Genomic DNA, 21788 nt, shown 5'->3' with positions numbered 1-21788 from the left:
TCAAGAACTCATGTTTCTTACTGTTTTCCTGGATTCATCTCAGGGAGAAAGAATTTATTCATATGACTAGTCATATTAGAGGACACTTTGGGGCCACCTTTGACAGAAGCTGAGACACTAAAGGTTAAAAATGTTTCACGGCTTTATTGTTCTTTCCCTCTCTTTTACCAACATGGCAAAGTGAAGAAGACAGCATTTTCATGTAGGTTTTATTGCTCTCTTGAGCTTCAGCACTCTCTTCTCTTTGACCTTATGCCTTTAAATAAAGCCACTTAACAGGCAGATTTGGGTTAAAGCAAAGGACAAGAAAAGGACCCCACAGGTTCCTAGTCAGGCAAAATACTACAGTCAAGCTTTCCACAATTATGTTTTAGTGTACGGAACACAGCTAAATTAAACTATCCTAAGGTTACACTACTCTCCTTTGTCATTGCCCCTTATGAATACATCTCTTTGTTAAGGCCCATGAGAAAACGGTATGGCCATGTTCAAAAAGGTATTCCTGCATCGTTTGGTCCAGTAATACCTATCATTAGAACCTCACTTCCATTTTCATCGATGATGAGAATAAATGTAATATATTGCTTTCATGGGCTTCTCTGGTGGCTCATACAGTAAAGAATCTGCCTGCAATGCAGGAGACCTGGGTTTGATCCCTGAGTCAGGAAGATGCCCTCAAGAAGGGAATGGCTACCCACTCCAGTATTCTTACCTGGAGAATTCCATGGAGAGAGCAGCCTGGTGGGCTATAGTCCATGGGGTCACGAAGGTACAGTGTTGTCATTTTTATAAGATAGCCAACATGATATTATATGATTAACTTAATATTTAAATTATTATGATATTTATAAATTATTACATGATATTTATAAGAGGGCTGATAAATATCTTTGGATTACTACCACCACTAACAGTAAGTTAATTTAAGCAATCTGATTTAATAAGAATGTTTACCTTAAAAACTGGGACTTACAAATTTAATTAACAAAATGAGGTAAAATTTTATTCTAGCCATAGTCAAACTAAGATTAAATAATGATGATATATATACAGTGCCATTTCTTGAAAGCTTTGTAAAGAAGGGAAACTTACAGTGGTCTTCTCAAATTCTGCCTCAGATGATGTTGGTGACAGAGGACTTATCGGGCTTAGAGATGGAGAGCTCTCAACACTGGAGACATATTCAGGATCAGGAACATATAAAACCTGAGAGAACACATTCACATAAAGATTCAGTCAAACTAAAATATCAATAATCACATGTTGTTCTCTAAGAAAACACCATTAACAATATCCTTCAGAAATAAATTTTAAAAATTAAAACCTTCAGATTAAAAGTATCTTATTACTGAAATAATCTTTAACAAAGTTTAAAAAGATTCAAATTTAATTTAGATAGGTTTGATAACACAGACTGTGGGCGACAGTGAAGAGAAACAATGATCCTTATAAATTATGGGTGTTCCTCTTGAAGGACAATTTGGGAACAGCCAGTAAAGTTTAAAATGCACACATTCTTTAACTGAGCCATTTTATGTCTACGGCTTCACTTTATAGATATACCTGAATATAACAAAAAAGATATAAACAAGAGTGTTCCTCACAGCAATGTTTGCAATAGCAAAAAAAGCAGAAAATCTAACATTTACTGTGCTTAGTTAAATCACAATATAAGCACACCTTGTTTTATTGTGCATCACCTTACTGTGCTCCACACATACCACGTTTTTACAAATTGAAAGTCTGTGGCAATCCTGAGTCAAGCAAGTCTATCAGTGCCATTTTCCAACAGCATGTGCTCATTTTCTGTCTGTGTGTTACAATTAGGTAATCCTTGAAACAGTTCAAACATTTTACTACTATTATGTTTGTTATGCTGATATGAGATCAGTGACTACTGCAAAAAAAATTATGACTCTCTGAAGGTTCAGATGATGGTTAGCATTTTTTAGCAATAAAGTTCTCTCAAATTACGATTTAAATCAAGGTATATACTTATTTTATACATAATGTTATCACACACTTAACAGACTACAGTGTGGTGTAAATATAACTTTTATACACACTGGGAAACCAAATAATTCTGTGACCTGCTTTACTGTGATATGCAGTGGTTTGGAACCAAATCCACAGTATTTCCAATGCATACCTGTATACTGGTACAGTGCAACATTAGATACATGAGAAAGTCTGAGACTGAGTTATGCATAAATAGAACATTTTCCCAGATCAAAATTATTTTTTTAAAAAAAAGAAGAAAGGGCTAGAGTATTTTTGGAAGGGTATACAAACTGGTAACTACAGTTGCTTCTGGGAAAGGAAAACTTTAAGTCTGAGATAAATTACCCTTAAAGAAGTTTGAATTTTTTATCATATACATGTCCTGCTTTGAACATTTCTAAAAGCTCTTTAAAACTATATTTGAAAAGACAATTTAGTTATTTTCATTAATATTAAAAATTCACATGGATGTAAGTGACATTTAATCTTCTCTTCTAGAACCAATATGATTTGTTCAAAGTACGCACAAAATTATTCTTCTTAAATTAACTGTATTGCAATGGACACTCTGTCTTAACAACTGAATGCTTCTAACCATCAATGCATTTAGAAAATGATACCTGTCCAGTAACAACTGCTCGGGAGAATAATTTATTTAATTGAACAAGTTCGTTGGGCGTTGTATCAAATTTCAGGGCTATACTATTCAAAGAATCCCTTGATTCAACCTGTTTAAAAGAAAAAGAAATTAATGTGTCAAAAGAGAAAATCTAAATCATAAGGTTTAATGATCATTAATATGTCTATGGAACAATCTTACATTTGATTAGTAAGTGCTGTATTTCCATCTTTAGAGATAGAATAGCTTGAGAAATTTTGCGTTTGTTAACAATTAGTCTCAGTCTATTATCAGAGTATATGCTTTACCATCATACATTATAATTATATGAAGTTCTCTACTTCAAGCAATTTCAAAATACAAACCATAATTTACAAAACACAAGTGATTTTCATCTTACAAAAGCTTTAAAGCAATATACTATAGTTTCTAAAAATATATGTAACTTTTATAAAGTAATTTTACTTTAGCAAAGCATGTTGTATTAAACTTAAAATGCTATTTCTAGCAATCTTTATATACCTAACCTGTCATTTAAATGGATAAATTAGAAAATATATTCAAACCAAAGGTGAGGAATATGTTTGTGAATCAGTATATCTTAATGAATACTTATAGAAATCTTAAATTATGAGATTTGATTGCCAATTATCCTGAAACAAAAAAGTCATTTGATTGTTCAACATATTCCTTTAGAATTCTCCATAAATAAAGCATTATGAGAGCTCTGTAAGAACAAAATGAAGTGCAATTAAATAGTTTTACTGCATAAAAGATTTATAATCTATTTGGAAAGTAAGAAAGACAAAAAAGATTATATAAAAGATGAAAAGCAGTTTAAATGAAACAACAAATACAACAAAAGCTGAGTAGAGATAAAACAACATATTTGTTCCTAAATGTCCAAGAAAGGTTTTATGGAAAAGATTTAAAAGCTAAATCGTGAAGAAGGGGTAGGAATTTGAGAAGTAGAGAAAAGGGAAAGGAACATTCAAAGTGGAAAGAATAGAACCGACATATCAGAGATAGAAAAGTTACAAAACACATTTGTGAGATTTTGTAACTTCCACCTAAACTATCCAGAGTACACTTATGAATTTATGATTTTAGGAAGGGAAATAACTAGAGTTAAATCTCAAAAAAGGATGATATTAATAGGGTATTTTGAATTAGACTGTAATAGACTTTGAAAAATCAGGAAAAGTAGATATGAATGTGGGGGGGCTAAAAATATCCAATAAATATATATTTTCCTTTTAAGGTTTGTAAAACCAAACTGATGCCAAAGACAAGAATAAATAACCTAGTTCTGCTCCCTTCTGTGCAAACTTTCTCATCTATGCAGTGAGATGGTATTTCACTCACTTTATTGAGATAATGTATGTAAAAGCTCTCTGTAAACCAATTTTACTTTGCTGTAACATCTGAAAATTTATAAATTACTTTCTTTCATATGAATTAATGCACATTTAATCTTCACTATTATTACTAATTGGGGTAATGAAGTAATTAAGAAAAGCCCACCAATATAAAGCAATAAAGTTATGTGGCTGAGAGGCATCTTAGATTTGTGGCAACAGGTCCAGGATTAATGAGATAAGAGAATCGATGCAGAAAAACCAATATAATACTACAGCAGTAGATAATCTTTAAAGTAATAAAAATGTAAAAGAGATTAAGGTATAAGATTTTCAAATAAGACTCGAGAATATAGGAATGGACTGAATGAGGTAGTAATACAGTAGTAGTTGTAGAATGTCACAGGTGTGAACGTTAATGAGCAACTGATGCTAAATCCAAAAATGCCAACCTGGATGAACAACAGACTGATGGTAAATGGAATAAAAAACTAGGCACTGGGCAAGGATGAAAAAAGAATTGGTATAAGGTTTTCTATAGCTTGTTAAATATGATGATTTAATGTATATGAAGGACATGTGTAGGTTATATGCAAATACTGTGCCATTTTATGTAAGGGATTTGAGCACCTGTGGATTTTTGTATCTGTGGGACTGCTGGAACAAATCTCCCAGGATACTGTATTTTATACCTGTTTCTCTGGTTCTGCTCTTGTCGATTCCAAATGTGAGTGGTCCCTTGTATCTTTTCACTTTTCCATTTCCATTCTATTAGTCGGAAATCTTAAGAACTGTACTATCTGAAGTGTGAGACCCAAACTTTTTTCTACTGTACTATCTGAAGTGAGACCCAAACTTTTTTCTACTGTACTATCTGAAGTGAGACCCAAACTTTTTTCTACTGTACTATCTGAAGTGAGACCCAAACTTTTTTCTACTGTACTATCTGAAGTGAGACCCAAACTTTTTTCTACTGTACTATCTGAAGTGAGACCCAAACTTTTTTCTACTGTACTATCTGAAGTGAGACCCAAACTTTTTTCTACTGTACTATCTGAAGTGAGACCCAAACTTTTTTCTACTGTACTATCTGAAGTGAGACCCAAACTTTTTTCTACTGTACTATCTGAAGTGAGACCCAAACTTTTTTCTATTTAGAAATAGAAAAAAGTTTGGGTCTCACTTCAGATAATACAGTTCTTAAGATTTCCGACTAATAGAATGGAAATGGAAAAGTGAAAAGATACAAGGGACCACTCACATTTGGAATCGACAAGAGCAGAACCAGAGAAACAGGTATAAAATACAGTATCCTGGGAGATTTGTTCCAGCAGTCCCACAGATACAAAAATTCACAGGTGCTCAAATCCCTTACATAAAATGGCACAGTATTTGCATATAACCTACACATGTCCTTCATATACATTAAATCATCTCAAGGTTACTTATAATACTAATACAATGTAAGTAAACAGTGGCCAGTAAAGGAAATTCAAGTTTTGCTTTTTGGAACTTTCTGGAATTTTATTCCCCAAAATATTTCAATCCATGGTTGATTGAATCTGTGGATGCAGAACCCAAGGATAAAAAGGGTCAATTGTAACTACAAATTTCAATTAACCTTTTCCCCAAAATAACGATTCTTAATTTAAATTTCAACTTGCAACCAATAACACAAGTTTTATTGAATTACAAAAAAAAAAAAAATCGGTAAGCTCTTGAATTCAAAACCAACTAAAATTTCATAATTCTTCACAATTGTGTGATTACATATATAGACAATGAAATGCCCCATGCCTACAGTCTTATGCCTTAATGAAACATCAAATTACACTACTTAAGAGTTTACTGTCTGAATTTATATTCTTAGTTTCTCAATTAGGCAGAGAAGGTACGAGCACACTCAAGTTTATAATATGTTTGAGAGAAGATCCTTTTGATAGTAGTAAATACATTTCTACCCTAAATTATGTCATTTCAAACCTTTTAAAAATAATTAAAATTTCAAACTGTCAATTACACAGTTTATGAAAATAAAGTGTGACTCAAGGTTTTGATACTTTGTTCAATTTTTAGAATTTATAAAAAATAATCAAGACTCAAGCCAAGATTGGAAGGCTTTGTGATGACACAAATGTATAACCTACTATTTTCTAAATACAGATGTAACAAAATATTAGACAAACTATGGTTAAAATAACTGCTTTATAACATGTTAACATTATCTAACAACATTTACATTTAATCAAATAAGCAGCATAACACAGATTAGATTTCTCACTTTAGTCCTCCATAGTAACCAGAAATATGAAAGGCTGACTCTAAGGACATTTTTGAGAGTCATTTCTAGAACAGAGAAACTTAGCTATGTATCAGTGCAAATAATCGAATGAGAGAGGTTATTTTAGAAAATTAATATCAATTTGCCTTTTCCATATTCTGTCATTCTCATTATCACTATCATTGCTGGGAATACAATGAAGATCACATTTTTTAAAAAGTAAGTGCTTCCCTAAAAGCCCAATCTAATAAAAATTATTGTAGCACAGAAACTTTAACTCCCAGCAAACTATTATTTTATTAAATTTTCTAGAATTATCTTCATATCACACTTAAAAAAAAAAATCCTAAATACAATTAAAAACAAGTATCATTGTTAGTAAAAGTTATTGACAGTGAAGTACAGATTTTTAAAATAAGGCAATTAGGAACCCTTGTCTCATTTACAGTATAAACAAAGAATACCTCCAATAAGACTATCACAAATAGAAATCACCTTTTCCAAAACAAATAACTTACAGTATATTTAACAGTCCCTTTGGGTTTCTGAAAAGACATTCTTCTCCCATCTTTTTTGTCTAGGGTCTTCTTTTGGCCAGTATCTGGAAAAAAAGATGATGCAAAATTCTATTAAATTATTTTCCCTTTCAGAGTAACTTAAGGACAGCTAAATAGAGCTGAGGGAGCAGATATTTACAGATTCACCAGGAATACAGCTTGCCACCGAGGATTCTCTGCTCTAAAATACAACCAAGTATCAAAATAAGTAAATGTACTTCCTTCCCTGCTAGGTTTACAAACTGACCAGTATGAAGCAATACAGTTAATAACTGGAAGTCAATTCAAAACCTAAGGAAGGAAGGAGACAAGATGGCGGAGAAGTAGGTGGACAAGGGGCACATCTCTCTCCATGGATGTATCAGGAACACAGAAGATCAGATGCAAAAGATCACATGGAGCACGAGCTGAGGCTGGCAGGAGTCCCTAACTACCAGAAAGGAATATATAGAGCCACACAAAACTCAGTAGGATGAAGGAAGGAAGGAAAAAAGAAGAGCAGAGTGAGCAGGGTCAGACGTGCACCGAGTAGGTGGGGAAGCTGAAGCAGCGGTGAGATCCCCACATTTGGGGCAATCAGTTGGGACCAAGGGGAAGCATTCAAAACTGTTGGAGAGTGAAGCAGCTGATATGTGACAGTCTGAATAGATTGAGACCCACACAGACAACCCAGGACGTGATCCTACATACCCCAGACAGGAACGCAAGTCCACTAGAACGTGTGATGGCTGGGAGCTGGAGTGTAGGGATTGGAGAGCAATCCCTGGGTGAGGACTGCTTTTGACTTCAGAGAGATGGCAGGAGGAGACAGGAGAGAAGATATGGCCACAGGGAATGCTTTGAAGGAAAGCTTGGAAGCCATGGAGGCAGGGCACTACTGCTGAGTCACATGCAGGGTGTGGAGTCATCCACTTAAAAACTTGGAACAAAACTACCATATAACCCAGAAATCCCACTAGTGGGCATATACCCTGAGAAAACCATGATTCTAAAAGACACATGCACCCCAGTGTTCACAGTAGCACTATTTACAACAGCCGGGACATGGAACCAGCCTAGATGTCCATTGACATATGAATGGATAAAGAAGCTGTGGTACATATAAACAATGGACTACTAGTGCTATAAAGGAACGAATTTGAGTTAGTTCTAGTAAGGTAGATGAACCTAGACACTGTTGTACAGAGTGAAGTCAGAAAGAAAAAAACAAATATTGCAATATTAACACATATAAATGGAATTTAGAAAAACATTACTAATGTAACATTTGCAGGGCAGAAATTTGCAGGGTAGGGCAGAGATAGACTCACTGAATGCATTACTACAAATAAAGCTAGTGGAGGTGGTGGAATTCCAGCTCAGGTATTTAAAGTCCTAAAAGATGATGCTGTTGAAGTGCTGCACTCAATATACCAGCAAATGTGGAAACTCAGCAGTGGCCACGGGACTGGAAAAGGTCAGTTTTCATTCCAATCCCAGAGAAAGGCAACGCCAAAGAATGCTCAAACTACAGTACAATTGCACTCATTTCAAATGAGAGCAAGGTAATGCTCAAAATCCTTCAAGCTAGGCTACAACAGTATATAAAACAAGAACTTTCAGATGTACAAGCTGGATTTAGAAAAGGCAGAGTAACCAGAGATCAAATTGCCAACATCCGCTGAATTAGAGAAAAAGCAAAGGGATTCCAAAAAAAAGATCCTCTCTGCTTCATTGACTATGCAAAAGCCGTTGACTGTGTGGATCACAACAAACTGTGAAAAATTCTTCAAGAGATGGGAATACCAGACCACCTGACCCGCCTCTGAGAAACCTGTATTCAGGACAAGAAGCAACAGTTAGAAACAGACATGGAACAACAGACTGGTTCCAAATTGGGAAAGGAGTATGTCACGGCTGTATATTGTCACCCTGCTTATTTAACTTATATACAGAGTACACCATGCTAAATGCTGGGCTGGATGACTCACAAGCTGGAATCAAGACTGCTGGGAGAAATATCTACAACCTCAGCTATGCAAATGATACCATTCTAACGGCAGAAAGTGAAGAGGAACTAAAGACCCTCTTGATGAAGGTGAAAGAGCAGAGTGAAAAGCTGGCTTAAAACTCAACATTCAAAAAACTAAGATCATGGCATCTGGTCCTGTCACTTCATAGCAAATAGATAAAGTGGAAGCAGTGACAGATTTTATTTTCTTGGGCTCCAAAATCACTGAGGATGGTGACTGCAGCCATGAAATTAAAAGACGCTTATTCCTTAGAAGGAAAGCTATGACAAACCTAGACAGCATATTAAAAAGCAGAGAAACCAACTTTGCTGACAAAGGTCCATACAGTTAAAGCTATGGTTTTTCCAGTAGTCATGTATGGATGTGAGAATTGGACCATAAGGAAGGCTGAGTGTGGAAAAAATGGATGCTTTCAAATTGTGGTGCTGGAGAGGACTCATGAGAGTCCTTTGGACAGTAAGGAGATCAAACCAGTCAATCCTAAAGGAAATCAACCCTAAATATTCACTGGAAGGACTGGTGCTGAAGCTGAAGCTCCAATCTTTGGTCACCTGATGTGAAAAGCTGACAAACTGGTAAAGACTCTGATGCTGGGAAAGACTGATGGCAGCAGAAGGGAGTAACAGAGGATGAGATGGTTGGATGGCATCATTGATTCAATGGACATGAGTTTGAGCAAACTCTGGGAGATAGGGAAGGACAGGGAAGCCTGGCGTGCTGCAGTTTATGGAGTTGCAAAGAGTTGGGACGGGACTTAGCAATAGAACAACAATAAAGACTCAGACACAGAGAACAGACTTGTGACACAGTGGGGAAAGGAGAGGGTGGGATGAATTGAGAGAGTAGCAAAGAGAGTAGATTAATTGAGAGACTAACATTCCTATTAGCACATGTAAACAGATAGCCACTGGCAATTTGCTGTATGATGCAGGGAGCTCAACTGGGTGCTCTCTGACAACCCAGAGGGGTAGGATGTGGTGGGAGGTGGGAGAAAGGTTTAAGAGGGAGGGAACATATGTATACCTATGGCTGATTCATGCTGATGTGGGGCAGAAATCATCACAATATTGTAAAGCAATTATCCTCCAATTAAAAAAATAAATTGAAGAAACGTAACTGTCAGCTGAAAGGAAGTTATTAAAAAGCAAAGTAAGGACTTAAAATTTATTAATTTATTAAAAGTAAATTAAGTTATTAAAAAGTAAATATATTTCAACACATCTAGTCCTATTATAATAAAGTATATTTGAAGTTTATTATTATTAACCAAACCAAGTTTGAGGCATGTAACATTAATCTTCACAGAGGAAAACATCTCTAGTTCTAATACAATCATAGTTAAAGACAAAATCTTCACTATGGAGTTATATTAAAATACTGTATTCTTTATACATACCATGAAGTAGATTAAGATATGCTTTCATATATAAACATACTTTTTATGCACACCATTTCAGATAGAGTGCCAACTATTTGTCACTTGCTTATCAAGATATTTCATTTGAACACATCATTACCACCAAGTTTATAGTATCTGTTTTAAATTCTGTATTAGTGTTAGCTTTCTCATCTGTACTTCATGTAACAAAGATTGCACAGAACTGATAAAATATCACTCCTATCTAAACAATTTTAAATAAAATCAATCTCTAAAAAATAAACTCAAAGCTGAATAAGATCATAAACGTAACAAGATGTTATAGTTATGCTCAATTTTTACAAGATTAAAACAGTAATTCTCAAAGAAAAATTAGTTCTACCTAAGCCTAAGGAATTTAGAAAATATCTTCCTCTTTGTTCTCCCTCCATCCAATCTTAATTGATATTTTGACTATTCTAGAGTTTGTTTATATGTATTTAATTAGCTCAGTTGGGTGAATGGTTCTAATGAAGCATTAACAATGATAAAAATAAAGTTCACATCTCAAAAAAACCCAGTTAGCTCTACAGTACTTAAAAAGGCTGTCACCTTTCTGATCACCCAGGTTAAGGCAGATCTCTACTACTAGTCATATAGTGTCTTTGTTTCCTTCACAGTATCTGGCACAGTTTTAAGTTTCTTTTTAAATCTCTTCCACTAAACTGTAACCTATAAAACACCCTACTTAGTTCCACAATGACTCCTCAGTGCCTAACAAAGAGACTAACACATAGCAAGCATCAAATTTGAATGAAATAATGTTTTGAAGCTACAGCTTAAACTGTATCTAGAACTGCCACAATTCTTACAGTCATTTTGTTTTTTAAAGAAAAGTGGACAAAGAAGAAAAATATATACGATTTGGCTGTAGAAAAAGAGATGTTTTCCTAAAGTTACGCTGGGAATGAAAAATGGTATAATTCTTAGGGAAAGACAGCATTTTTTCTTTTCACTATATTCCAATTTTCCTCCATTAAACAGCATATATTTAAGTTTGTTTTTTTGTGATAAAACATTAAAGCTATTTTAAAATACATTAAAAAATTAATTCCTTTCCTCTATCTCATTTTGCAATTTAAAAGCAATGCAAAATATAAGTTCAGATTACTTTTAACTAATAATATATATCCTTTCATGATTTCAGGAGTAAGTGATGGTCTGCACTTGCTTTGTATAGTTGTATTTTTTTTAATCTGTTAAAAAAGTTCATTAAAGGTCTAAAAGAAAGTGTTAGTCACTCAGTCATGTCCGATTCTTTGCAACTCAAGGGACTGTAGTCCATGAGGCTCCTCTCTCCATGGAATTATCCAGGCAAGAATACTAGAATGGGTTGCCATTCCCTTCTTCAGGGGATCTTCCTGACCCAGGGATCAAACCTGGGTCTCCTGCATTGCAGGCAGATTCTCTGTCTGAGCCACCAATTACAATTAAATTTGCAACTGCAATATCATTTTCAAAAGTTTACCATGGAGTGCAGTTCAGAGAAAGAAAATTAATATATCAGCTTTCTGCAGCTTAAAGTTTGAAACAAACTGAAAGCACTCACTTTAATAATTTAAAATTATAATAAAATATATTGCAATGTCTTATTATAATAAGTTCTAAAATTATTTTAATAACCAATATTAAAACATGTATTAATAAACATAAGTACCAGAGCACAATGAAATACACTAATCATTCTCTTCTATCAATACAGAAATATAATCACAATATTTGAGAACTGAAAGTGATCACACAGGTTACGTAGCCCCGTTTCCTATTTGTTAACTTTATACTACCCTTTTAAAGACAGTTGCCAGCATACATGAATCTGGATTGGGAGTATGGAAAAGAGAGGCCCCATTTAGCTTCCTCACAAAATTATTAGTATTACAGTTTAGAAATGCATAGATATTTATGATTTGAAAATGAAAATAATAGTGAACATGTATCAAGTGCCTAGCATATGCCAGGGCTTCCAGATAGCTCAGTCGGTAAAGAATCCACCTACAATGCAAGAGACCCAGTTTGACTCCTGGGTTGGGAAGATCTGCTAGTGAAGGGATAGGCTACCCACTCCAGCATTCTAGCATGTGCCAGGCACTGCTCTAAGTACTCTTCATTTCCTATCTTACCTATTCATCAACCTTATACAGAGGGTATCACTTTTACTACCATTTTACACCTGAGAAAACCAAGGCACAATTTTGGTTATTACAACAGGATACTGTTCAGCAGTACACTGCTAAACACTGTGTGCTAAAATGCAAATAACCGTCCCCCCACGAGACAACAATCTGTCACAAAATGTCAACCCTGCACAAGTTGGGAAACCATGCAATATACCCTAATAGTAACCATGACATATAGAAGGTGCTCCATAAATATCAAATGAATAAATGAATATGTAATACTTTCCCCTGAGGTACAATTATCTGGTATGGTGGAAAGAGCAAGGGCATTAGATTTTACTCTACATTATCAGAAGCAGAAGCTTAATGTACGTAATCTAAAACAAGAAATTCCCATCTAGACTGTATTCTATAAGTTTTGATACACTGTATTTTAATAATTTCATCCAAAATATTTCATGACTTTTACCCTAATTTCTCCATTTGCTATTTTAAGAATATTGCTTAATTTACTAATCTATGACAATTAAAAATTTTCATCTTTTGGTTAGTGATTTCTAACCATACTGTGATAAAAAAAATACTCTTAAATAGTTAAAACCTGTAAAATTCATTAAAACTTGCTTTACAATCATGTATAAATTTAGGAAATGCTCCATATACATGTGCTTGAAAAGAATGTGTATTCTATACAGAAGGGTAGTGCTATATGTATGTGTGTGTGTGCATGTGTGGACATGCATGTGTGTGTGTTTGTGTGGACACACAAACACCTATCTCCATATCCCTGAGATCAAATTTTCTGACTGGGTTCAAATCTTCTATATACATATTGGTTTGGTTCTGCACGCTTTCTTCAAATTACTGCTAGAGGTTGTTAAAATCTCTCACTATGATTGTGGGTTATTCAGTTCCTCTAACGTTTCTTTACTTTGCTTTCTATATTTTGAGACCATGATATTAGGTTCACACAAAATAAAAAACTGTTATATCTTTCTGGTTATGTTGAACCTTTTCTTAGAATATTTTTAGACTTAAAGTTTGATATACTTTTAAACAATTATTTTTATTTTTATTTTTTTGGCTGCTCCATGTGGCATGTGGGATCTTAGTATCCCAACCAAGGATCAAACCCATACCCCCTGCAGTGGAAGCCAGGAGTCTTAACCACAAGGGCCAGTAGGGAAGTCCCAATTGAGCAACATAGATTGACCTAGAGATTATACTAAGTGATGGCAGTCATATAGAAAAAGACAAATGTCATATCACTCATATGTGGAACCTAGTTTTTTTTTAATGATACAAATGAACTTATTTATAAAACAGAAACAGACTTACAGATATTGAAAACACACTTATGGTTACCAAAGCGGAAAGGGTGGCAAGTGAGGAATAAATCAGGACTTGGGTTGAATATATACGTGCTACTGTATATAACATGGCATCCGGTCCCATCACTTCATGGCAAATAGATGGGGAAACAATGGAAACAGTGAGAGACTTTATTTTGGGGGGGCTCCAAAATCACTGCAGATGGTGACTGCAGCCGTGAAATTAAAAGACGCTTGCTCCTTGGAAGAAAAGCTATGACCTACCTAGACAGCATATTAAAACGCAGAGGCGTTACTTTACCAACAAAGGTCCGTCTAGTCAAAGCTATGGTTTTTCCAGGAGTCATGTACAGATGTGAGAGCTGGACCATAAAGAAAGCTGAGCGCCGAAGAACTGAAACTTTTGAACTGTGGTGTTGGAAAAGACTTTTGAGAGTCCCTTGGACTGCAAGGAGATCCAGCCAGTCAATCCTAAAGGAAATCAGTCCTAAATTTTCATTGGAAGGACTGATGCTGAAGCTGAAGCTCCAATACTTTGGCCTCCTGATGAGAAGAACTGATTCACTGGAAAGATCCTGATGGTGGGAAAGATTGAAGGCAGGAGGAGGGATGAGATGGTTGGATGGCATCACTGACTTGATGGACATGAGTTTGAGTAGGCTCTGGGAGTTGGTGATGGACAGGGAAGCTGGTGTGCTGCAGTCCATGGGGTCCTGAAGAGTCAGACATGACTGAGCTACTAAACTGAACCGATATATAACACTGGGGAAGGAAATGGCAACCCACTCTAGTATTCTTGCCTGGAGAATCCCATGGACAGAGGAGCCTGCTAGGCTGCAGTCCATGGGGTCACAGAGAGTCAGACAGGACTGAGTGACTAACACACACACAACACATTAAACAATTATGTTAGTGGTCATACCATAGATTATAGCCTAAATTGTTAATTTTCAGTCTAATATTTACTAGTACTTTTATCTTCCTTCTGGTCAATGTAAGGATGTTAAAAACTGTGATCCTACCAAGACTTATATGCAATATTTATTGCATATTTCAATTACAAATATATATATTCAAAAACACTCTAAGACATTATTTTTCTAGACAGTCAACATTCATTCGGTTCTTCCCTCATATTTACTATTTTTATCGCAACTCTGGGTAATTTTGTAGGGGATGGATTCTTATAGTTGGTACGTGTTCTCCTCTGTTGTTTAGTTTCCACTGTTTCTGTTGAGAAATAACTGTCAATCTTATTCTTACAGACTGACTACTTGTTCTAAATGCTTTTAAAATTCTTCATCTTTGGTGAGATTGGTACTGATTCCACTTGGGGCTTTGGAGAAGGAAATGGCAACCCACTCCAGTATTCCTGCCTGAAGAATCCCATGGACAGAGAAACCTGGTAGGCTATATAGCTAGATATGACTGAAGTGACTTAGCACGCACACACTTGGGGTTTGTAGCGATGCTTGAATCTGTTAATTTCATCATTCTTGGCATTTTCAGTCATTCTTCTCTTAAATAATACTTCTGCCTTCATTCTCCCTCTCCTTTCCTTTGGGGACTCAAATATACACATATTAGAACTTCTAATTATATTTTGTATTAAACTTATTCCCGCCTTTATTTTCCAGCACCCCCCCCCCCACTTTATTCTGGATATTTTCCTCTGATCTAATTTTCAATTCACTAATTCTTTCTTCTGTGGTGGCCGATTTGCTATTAAATTCATCCACAAAGGTCCTAAGTAGAAAATTATTTTCAATTCTGGAATATCCATTTTTCTTTTTTATAGTTTGAATCTCTACAAAACTCTCAATCAGCTCAAAATTCTCAACACAGCTATTTTAAATCTGATAACTGCAAGATACAGGGTTCCTGTGGGTCTATTTCTATTCTCTTGTTGTTTCTGATGTCTTACCAGGTGCCTAATTATATTTTATGTACTTTAAATATGAAAAATTGTCTACAGACAGAATTTGACAAACAGAAAGCTGAAATTCTCTAGACAGGATTAATGCTTGCTTCTGCCAAACGCTTGAGGACACTAGCAATACCAAATCTTATTAATGCAGTTATAGGAATGATGATTTAAAGCCAAGTTACCATCCTATGAGTTTTCCTCTATTCCTACAGCATTTTGGGGGTCCTAAGTGACAGTAGTTCATTCCTCTACTGTGGTAGGTCTTGTACTGTGTCCCTGTTCCCTCATACTAACAGACTGCCAACAGCAACTTTTAATCTCTGAGCTGCTGCTTCTGGAATCAATACTTCCCCTGGGGAAAAAAGCAATCCCAAATTGGAGCTGCTCTTCCTTCAGCCTCTGTCCTCACTCAGATCCTAATCTAGTTCTATCAATCAGTTTTCTGATAGCCTCAATAAAATTTGTTTTGGCCCAGCTATTCATGCACTGGAGAAGGAAATGGCAACCCACTCCAGTCTTTTTGCCTGGAGAATCCCAGGGACTGGGGAGTCTGGTGGGAGGCCATCAATGGGATCGCACAGAGTCGGACACGACTGAAGTGACTTAGCAGCAGCAGCAGCATAGAACTGGTGGAGAAGGAAATGGCAACCCACTCCAGTATTCTTGCCTAGAAAATCCCAGGGACAGAGGAGCCTGGTGGGCTGCCGTCTATGGGGTCGCACAGAGTCGGACACAACTGAAGTGACTTCGCATGCATGCATTTATTTATTTATAATAGAAATATAGGTGATTTACAATGTTGTGTTAGTTTCTCATATATAGCAAAGTGATTCAGTTATACATAGATCAGATCAGATCAGATCAGTCGCTCAGTCGTGTCCGACTCTTTGCAACCCCATGAATCGCAGCACGCCAGGCCTCCCTGTCCATCACCAACTCCCGGAGTTCACTCAGACTCACGTCCATCGAGTCAGTGATGCCATCCAGCCATCTCATCCTCTGTCATCCCCTTCTCCTCCTACCCCCAATCCCTCCCAGCATCACAGTCTTTTCCAATGAGTCAACTCTTCGCATGAGGTGGCCAAAGTACTGGAGTTTCAGCTTTAGCATCATTCCTTCCAGAGAAATCCCAGGGCTTATCTCCTTCAGAATGGACTGGTTGGATCTCCTTGCAGTCCAAGGGACTCTCAAGAGTCTTCTCCAACACCACAGTTCAAAAGCATCAATTCTTCGGCGCTCAGCCTTCTTCACAGTCCAACTCTCACATCCATACATGACCACAGGAAAAACCATAGCCTTACATATTGTTTTCCATTATGGTTTATTAGAGAATATTGAATATGGTTCCCTGGGCTATACAGTAGGACCTTGTTGTTTATTTTATATATCATAGTTTCCATCTGCTAATCCCAAACTCACAATTTGTTCCTTCCCACACCCTTTTCCCTTTGGTAACCGTAAGTTTTCTATGTCTGTGAATCTGTTTCTGTCTCGTAAATTAGTTGTTGTATATTTTAGATTCCACATTTAAGTGATATCATACAGTATTTGGCTTTCTCTGACTTACTACACTTGGTATGATAATCTCTAGGTCCATCCATGTGGCTGCAAATGGCATTATTTAATTCTCTTCCATGACTCCACAATATATAACTGTGTATATATACCACAACTTTATTCATTCATCTGTCAGTGGACATTTCGGTAGCTTCCATGTCTTGGCTATTGTAAACAGTGCTGCAATGAACAATGGGGTGCATGTATCCTTCTGAACCATGTTCTTCTCTGGATATATTACCAGGAGAGGGATTGCTGAATAATAAGGTAACTCTATTTTTAGTTTTCTAAGGAATCTCCATACTGTTTTCCATAATAGCTGTAACAATTTACATTTCCACCAATAGTGTAGGAGTTCCCTTTTCTCCACAAACTCTCCAGGATTTATTAATTGCAGGCTTTTCAATGATTGGTCCAGTTTTTTAAATTGTTCTTAGCAGGACAGTATGAATTATCTAGCTTGCTATTATTACCAGACTGAGAAGTCCAAAGAGATTTCTAAGCAGAGAATTGACAAAGCAGTATCAGACCTTTAAATTAAAAATCATTTTGGTAATAGAATGGGAAAGGCAAACTAGAATAAAGCAAGCCTGAAAAACCAATGATGAATCCTGTATGAAGTCTCATTTTAATATACTAAAAGACTCCTAATATAACTGAATATTGTAATTTTGGCTGTAGTTACTGATAAAAAGTTTGATGATTTAAAAATATTGAGCTGGGAGTCAAATTATTTTCATACGATAAAACAGATTTTAAACTCTGAAAGTATCTTCTAAACTAAGAAAGATACACTGAGAACTGCTTTTCTAATTAACTGATTCCATCTATAGTGCAGTAGTATAGGAAACTATGCCTGTGTTTTCAACCTTTCACTTGCTAATGACTCCTTATCCATAGTCAAAACAGAAAAAAAAATTTTTTTAATCCCTCAGTTTTTCTTCAACTTTGTACCCATCCTGCTCTAGATATCAGCCTTTCTGCTTCTTTTCATAGTTCAACTTTTAGAAATGAGTCTAGTCTCACTGTCCTTACTCTATCAAGAGATTCCACAACGTACTGCAATGGCTTCTGTCTTCCCAGTTCCCTAAACCTGTAAAGGAGACCAAACTAAGGGGAAAATCAGTTGAGCTTTTTCTATTTTATTTTATTTGCTCTTTATGAAGCACCAAACTAAGGCCTTAATGCTCACCTTTCCTTTTATTTGGTAACATCTCAAGTCCCTTGGTCTCTAAAACATTTGCTGTTCCCCTTTAATGCTCCTTTCCTCTACCTAATCAAGGAATTTTTGTGTGTGGCCCACTTCTTATGTGAAAACTTTCATGATATAGAATGCTACTGTTGTTATTTAGTTGTGTCTGATTCTTTTGCGACCCCACAAGGCTCCTCTGTTCATGGGACTTCTCAGGCAAGAATACTGGAGCGGGTTGCCATTTCCTTCTCTAGGGATAGTCCCAACCCAGGAATTGAACCCCCATCTCCTGCACTGCAGGTGGATTCTTTACTGCTGAGCCACTGGGGAACTTCCATATAGAGTGCTAATACAGCCTTGCTACTTAAAATTATGTTCTAAGGATCAGCAGCACTGGCATCACCTGGGAGCTTACTGTGAACACAGAATCTCAGATTTCACTCCAGAACTACTGATTCCCATTGGCATGCACAATAAATTTGAGAAGCACTGTTGAGATTTTGAAAGGATCAAGCTTGCAGACTGAGTAACTGACAGAAGAAATAGGCTTCTTTACAACTTCCCACTCATGACAGTAACACTAGCATCTTCAAACGTCTGTCAAACTAATTGTTTACTAGTCACTGTGATAGATTACTACTGTTACTAAATATCTTGTATCTCCCTGGGGAGGAAAAGAAAACACACTGTACCATCCCACTGATGTCAGACATGAATAGAAACCATAAGTCTTTTGGCAGAAGTGTTAAGATCCAACATTATACTTTAGCTCTTTTTTCCTTCTATCTTAAGACCAGGGCTGTTTCATCTAGTGGCTACTCCCTAAAAGGCTATTACACATACACATACCTGTGCACACACATCTAGTCATTCCTGTTTCTGCTCCTGGTTAAATTATAGTGCTTGGAAAAGAAAATTTCTTCAAGAATTCATACATAAGAAGCAAATCACTGACTAGCGGAAAAAGAAAACAGTCTAGCTTGCTTAAGACACAAGAATGAGATTATACCAAGGGTATCAAAATAAAAACTCTAGGAATGATAAAAGGATCTAACAGGGAGTACTGAACAATTATATAGGGGGAAAAATTGCAAACATAATGTAATAAATAACAGGAAGTGGAGAGAAGAAATACAGGAGATGAAACGTTCAAATCACCTAAGAGTTAAACAAACCCCACCTAAAACTGAAACAAGAATGTAATAATACCAACCTCTTAATATTTTTGCAAATTCTGCTTAACTTTAGACACACTAGGAAATACTTGCTTAAGGCAAATAAATATTATCTTTTAGTCACTCTTTCCTTCTAATCATCCATTCATCATTTTATACATAAATATACATAAAACTGGAGAAGGAAATAGCAACCCACTCCAGTATTCTTGCCTAGAGAATTCCATGGACAGAGGAGCCCAGTAGGCTACAGTCCATGGGGTCGCAAAGAGTCGGACATGACTGAGCAACTAACACACACACATACATAAAATAGATCTGAACAATAACATCTACCCTAAAATTAGTAATATCACTAGATATTGGATTAGAGGTAGCTTTTCAACTTTAATTTTTGTTATGTATGACTTCATAGTTAGCACGCATTAGTTTTACCAAAGTTTAGAATCTAGTACCCACCTCTCAGTTAAGACAAACCATCAGATAACTGCATATATAAATTAATCGTTTTGGCCCTATATGGAATTGTTTTTTACAGCCTTGCATTTTGTTGTTATACCATTGAACTACATTAAGTAATGGTGTTAAAAAAACAGCTTTTTGAAATTAGAATCTGTATTTACTATAAAGATGATAAGGATATTTTTTGCTATGTTAAGAGTTGCATGAGAATTTTTTTCTCTTTATTCTATCAGGAAAAGTCATATTTCTTTTACCTAAGCAATAGGTTTATCTTTACCTTAGTGACACTGTGATTTATCGCTGATCACATTTCCCTTTTTTCACTGATTGCTAGAAATCAAAGGCAAATTTTGGGCCTTTCCCTAATACATTACTCTGACCTTAAAATATGCCCCTTTTTGTATGAACATTCATTCATTCAACAAAATCTATTGAGTCTCAATATAAGTTTGCTGGTGGCCATTGGGACTTTTATACACAGAAGACTATTTGCAATTACTTTACTTTTTAAGTAATCTTTGATTTACTGAAGTGCAAATATAAAAATCCAGTTTTCCCTTAAGTCTTCAACCATGTCAGTGTATTATATTTACAAAACTAGTCAATTTTAACGCACTTTCTAAGATGCTTTCAATAGTTAACTCAGAAAACAAACTAGATATCCTTAAATAATCCCATTTATAAACTACAGTAATTACATTCTCTCATCTATACTAAAAGGCACTTATAAATCTACTGTATTTTATTGTAAACACTTTAATTGCCTCTATAACAAGAAAATCTTTCTAAACTCTTTAGTAAATACATTACAATAAAGTTTTAAATATAATGAAAAGTTCTCTTTGGTATTCATTTTCAATTAAATTCTTAGACTAATTTACATGCACTCTAATAGGCCTAATTCTCTGAAATATAACAAATATTTTAAAGACCAAATACACTAATTATTCCTAATCTTAATACAAAATACTAAGTATTTAACAAATTTCATCATTTCTATATTTACTTCTGACCTTAACATGAACAAATCTTAATGTACCCACTAAAAAAAGCAGTGATTCTCAAAGTGTGGTCCCCAGATTAGCAGCATCAGCATTAGTTGAGTTGTTGTTGGAAATGCAAACTATGGGGTCTAGCTCAGAAGTATTGAATCAGAAACTCTAGAGGAGGGGTTCAACATTTTCAACAAGCCTTTGGGTGATGCTGAGGCACACTAAAGTTTGAAACTTACTGCTTTATTGTAGCCTGAAATACTCAGAGGCAGTTCTCTCCAAAAACACAGGTAAGTCTTGTGTTCAGCCATCCTGTGAGATGAGCAGCAATTCTAAAATGGGCAAATCTACTTGTGAGAACCAATGGAATCAGGGAACACTGTTATGACTTCAAACTTCATCAAAGTTACTATCAGAGCAGACTGAGGCTGTTTATCTAGAAAAGATTCTTTCCCCACCTCCCACCTTAGGAAATGAGACTAAGACTGCAGACATCTAGGCTTATCTTCTTCCATGACTGACCAGTACTCTTAATTAACAGTTACTCTAACAACTGGGCTTCCTTGGTGGTTCAGATGGTAAAGTGCCTGTCTGCAATGCAGGAAACCTGGGTTCGATACCTGGGTTGGGAAGAACCCCTGGAGAAGGAAATGGCAGCCCACTCCAGCAGTCTTGCCTGGAAAATCCCATGGACGGAGGAGCCTGGTAGGCTACAGTCCATAGGGTACCAAAGAGTCGGATACGACTGAGTGACTCCACTTTCTAACAATTGGTACTACAAATCCTTTAC

At 35.8% G+C, this 21788-nt stretch overlaps 1 protein-coding gene across 12 annotated transcripts in view; it reads right to left on the bottom strand.

The window, feature by feature from the left end:
- The window catches only part of OXR1 (oxidation resistance 1), a 543504-nt gene that overhangs the window by 72569 nt on the left and 449147 nt on the right, over positions 1-21788 (bottom strand). For 11 of the 12 annotated variants that reach the window (XM_044928605.2, XM_044928604.2, XM_044928606.2 and 8 more), the window contains 3 exons: positions 6778-6860; positions 2622-2729; positions 1093-1206 (listed from right to left, as the gene is read on the bottom strand). In XM_044928605.2, the coding sequence (XP_044784540.1) occupies positions 1093-1206; positions 2622-2729; positions 6778-6860 (305 nt within the window). Of the gene's footprint in view, positions 1-1092; positions 1207-2621; positions 2730-6777; positions 6861-21237; positions 21563-21788 lie in introns of those variants that run through there. The other variant, XM_025265172.3, reaches the window with a different exon arrangement.

Source organism: Bubalus bubalis, chromosome 15, assembly GCF_019923935.1.
Source record: "Bubalus bubalis isolate 160015118507 breed Murrah chromosome 15, NDDB_SH_1, whole genome shotgun sequence".
In the NCBI taxonomy this organism is placed as follows: Eukaryota; Metazoa; Chordata; class Mammalia; order Artiodactyla; family Bovidae; genus Bubalus; species Bubalus bubalis.
The sequence above is the reverse complement of the archived record's forward strand: the minus strand, read 5'-3'. Positions and strand labels throughout refer to the sequence as shown.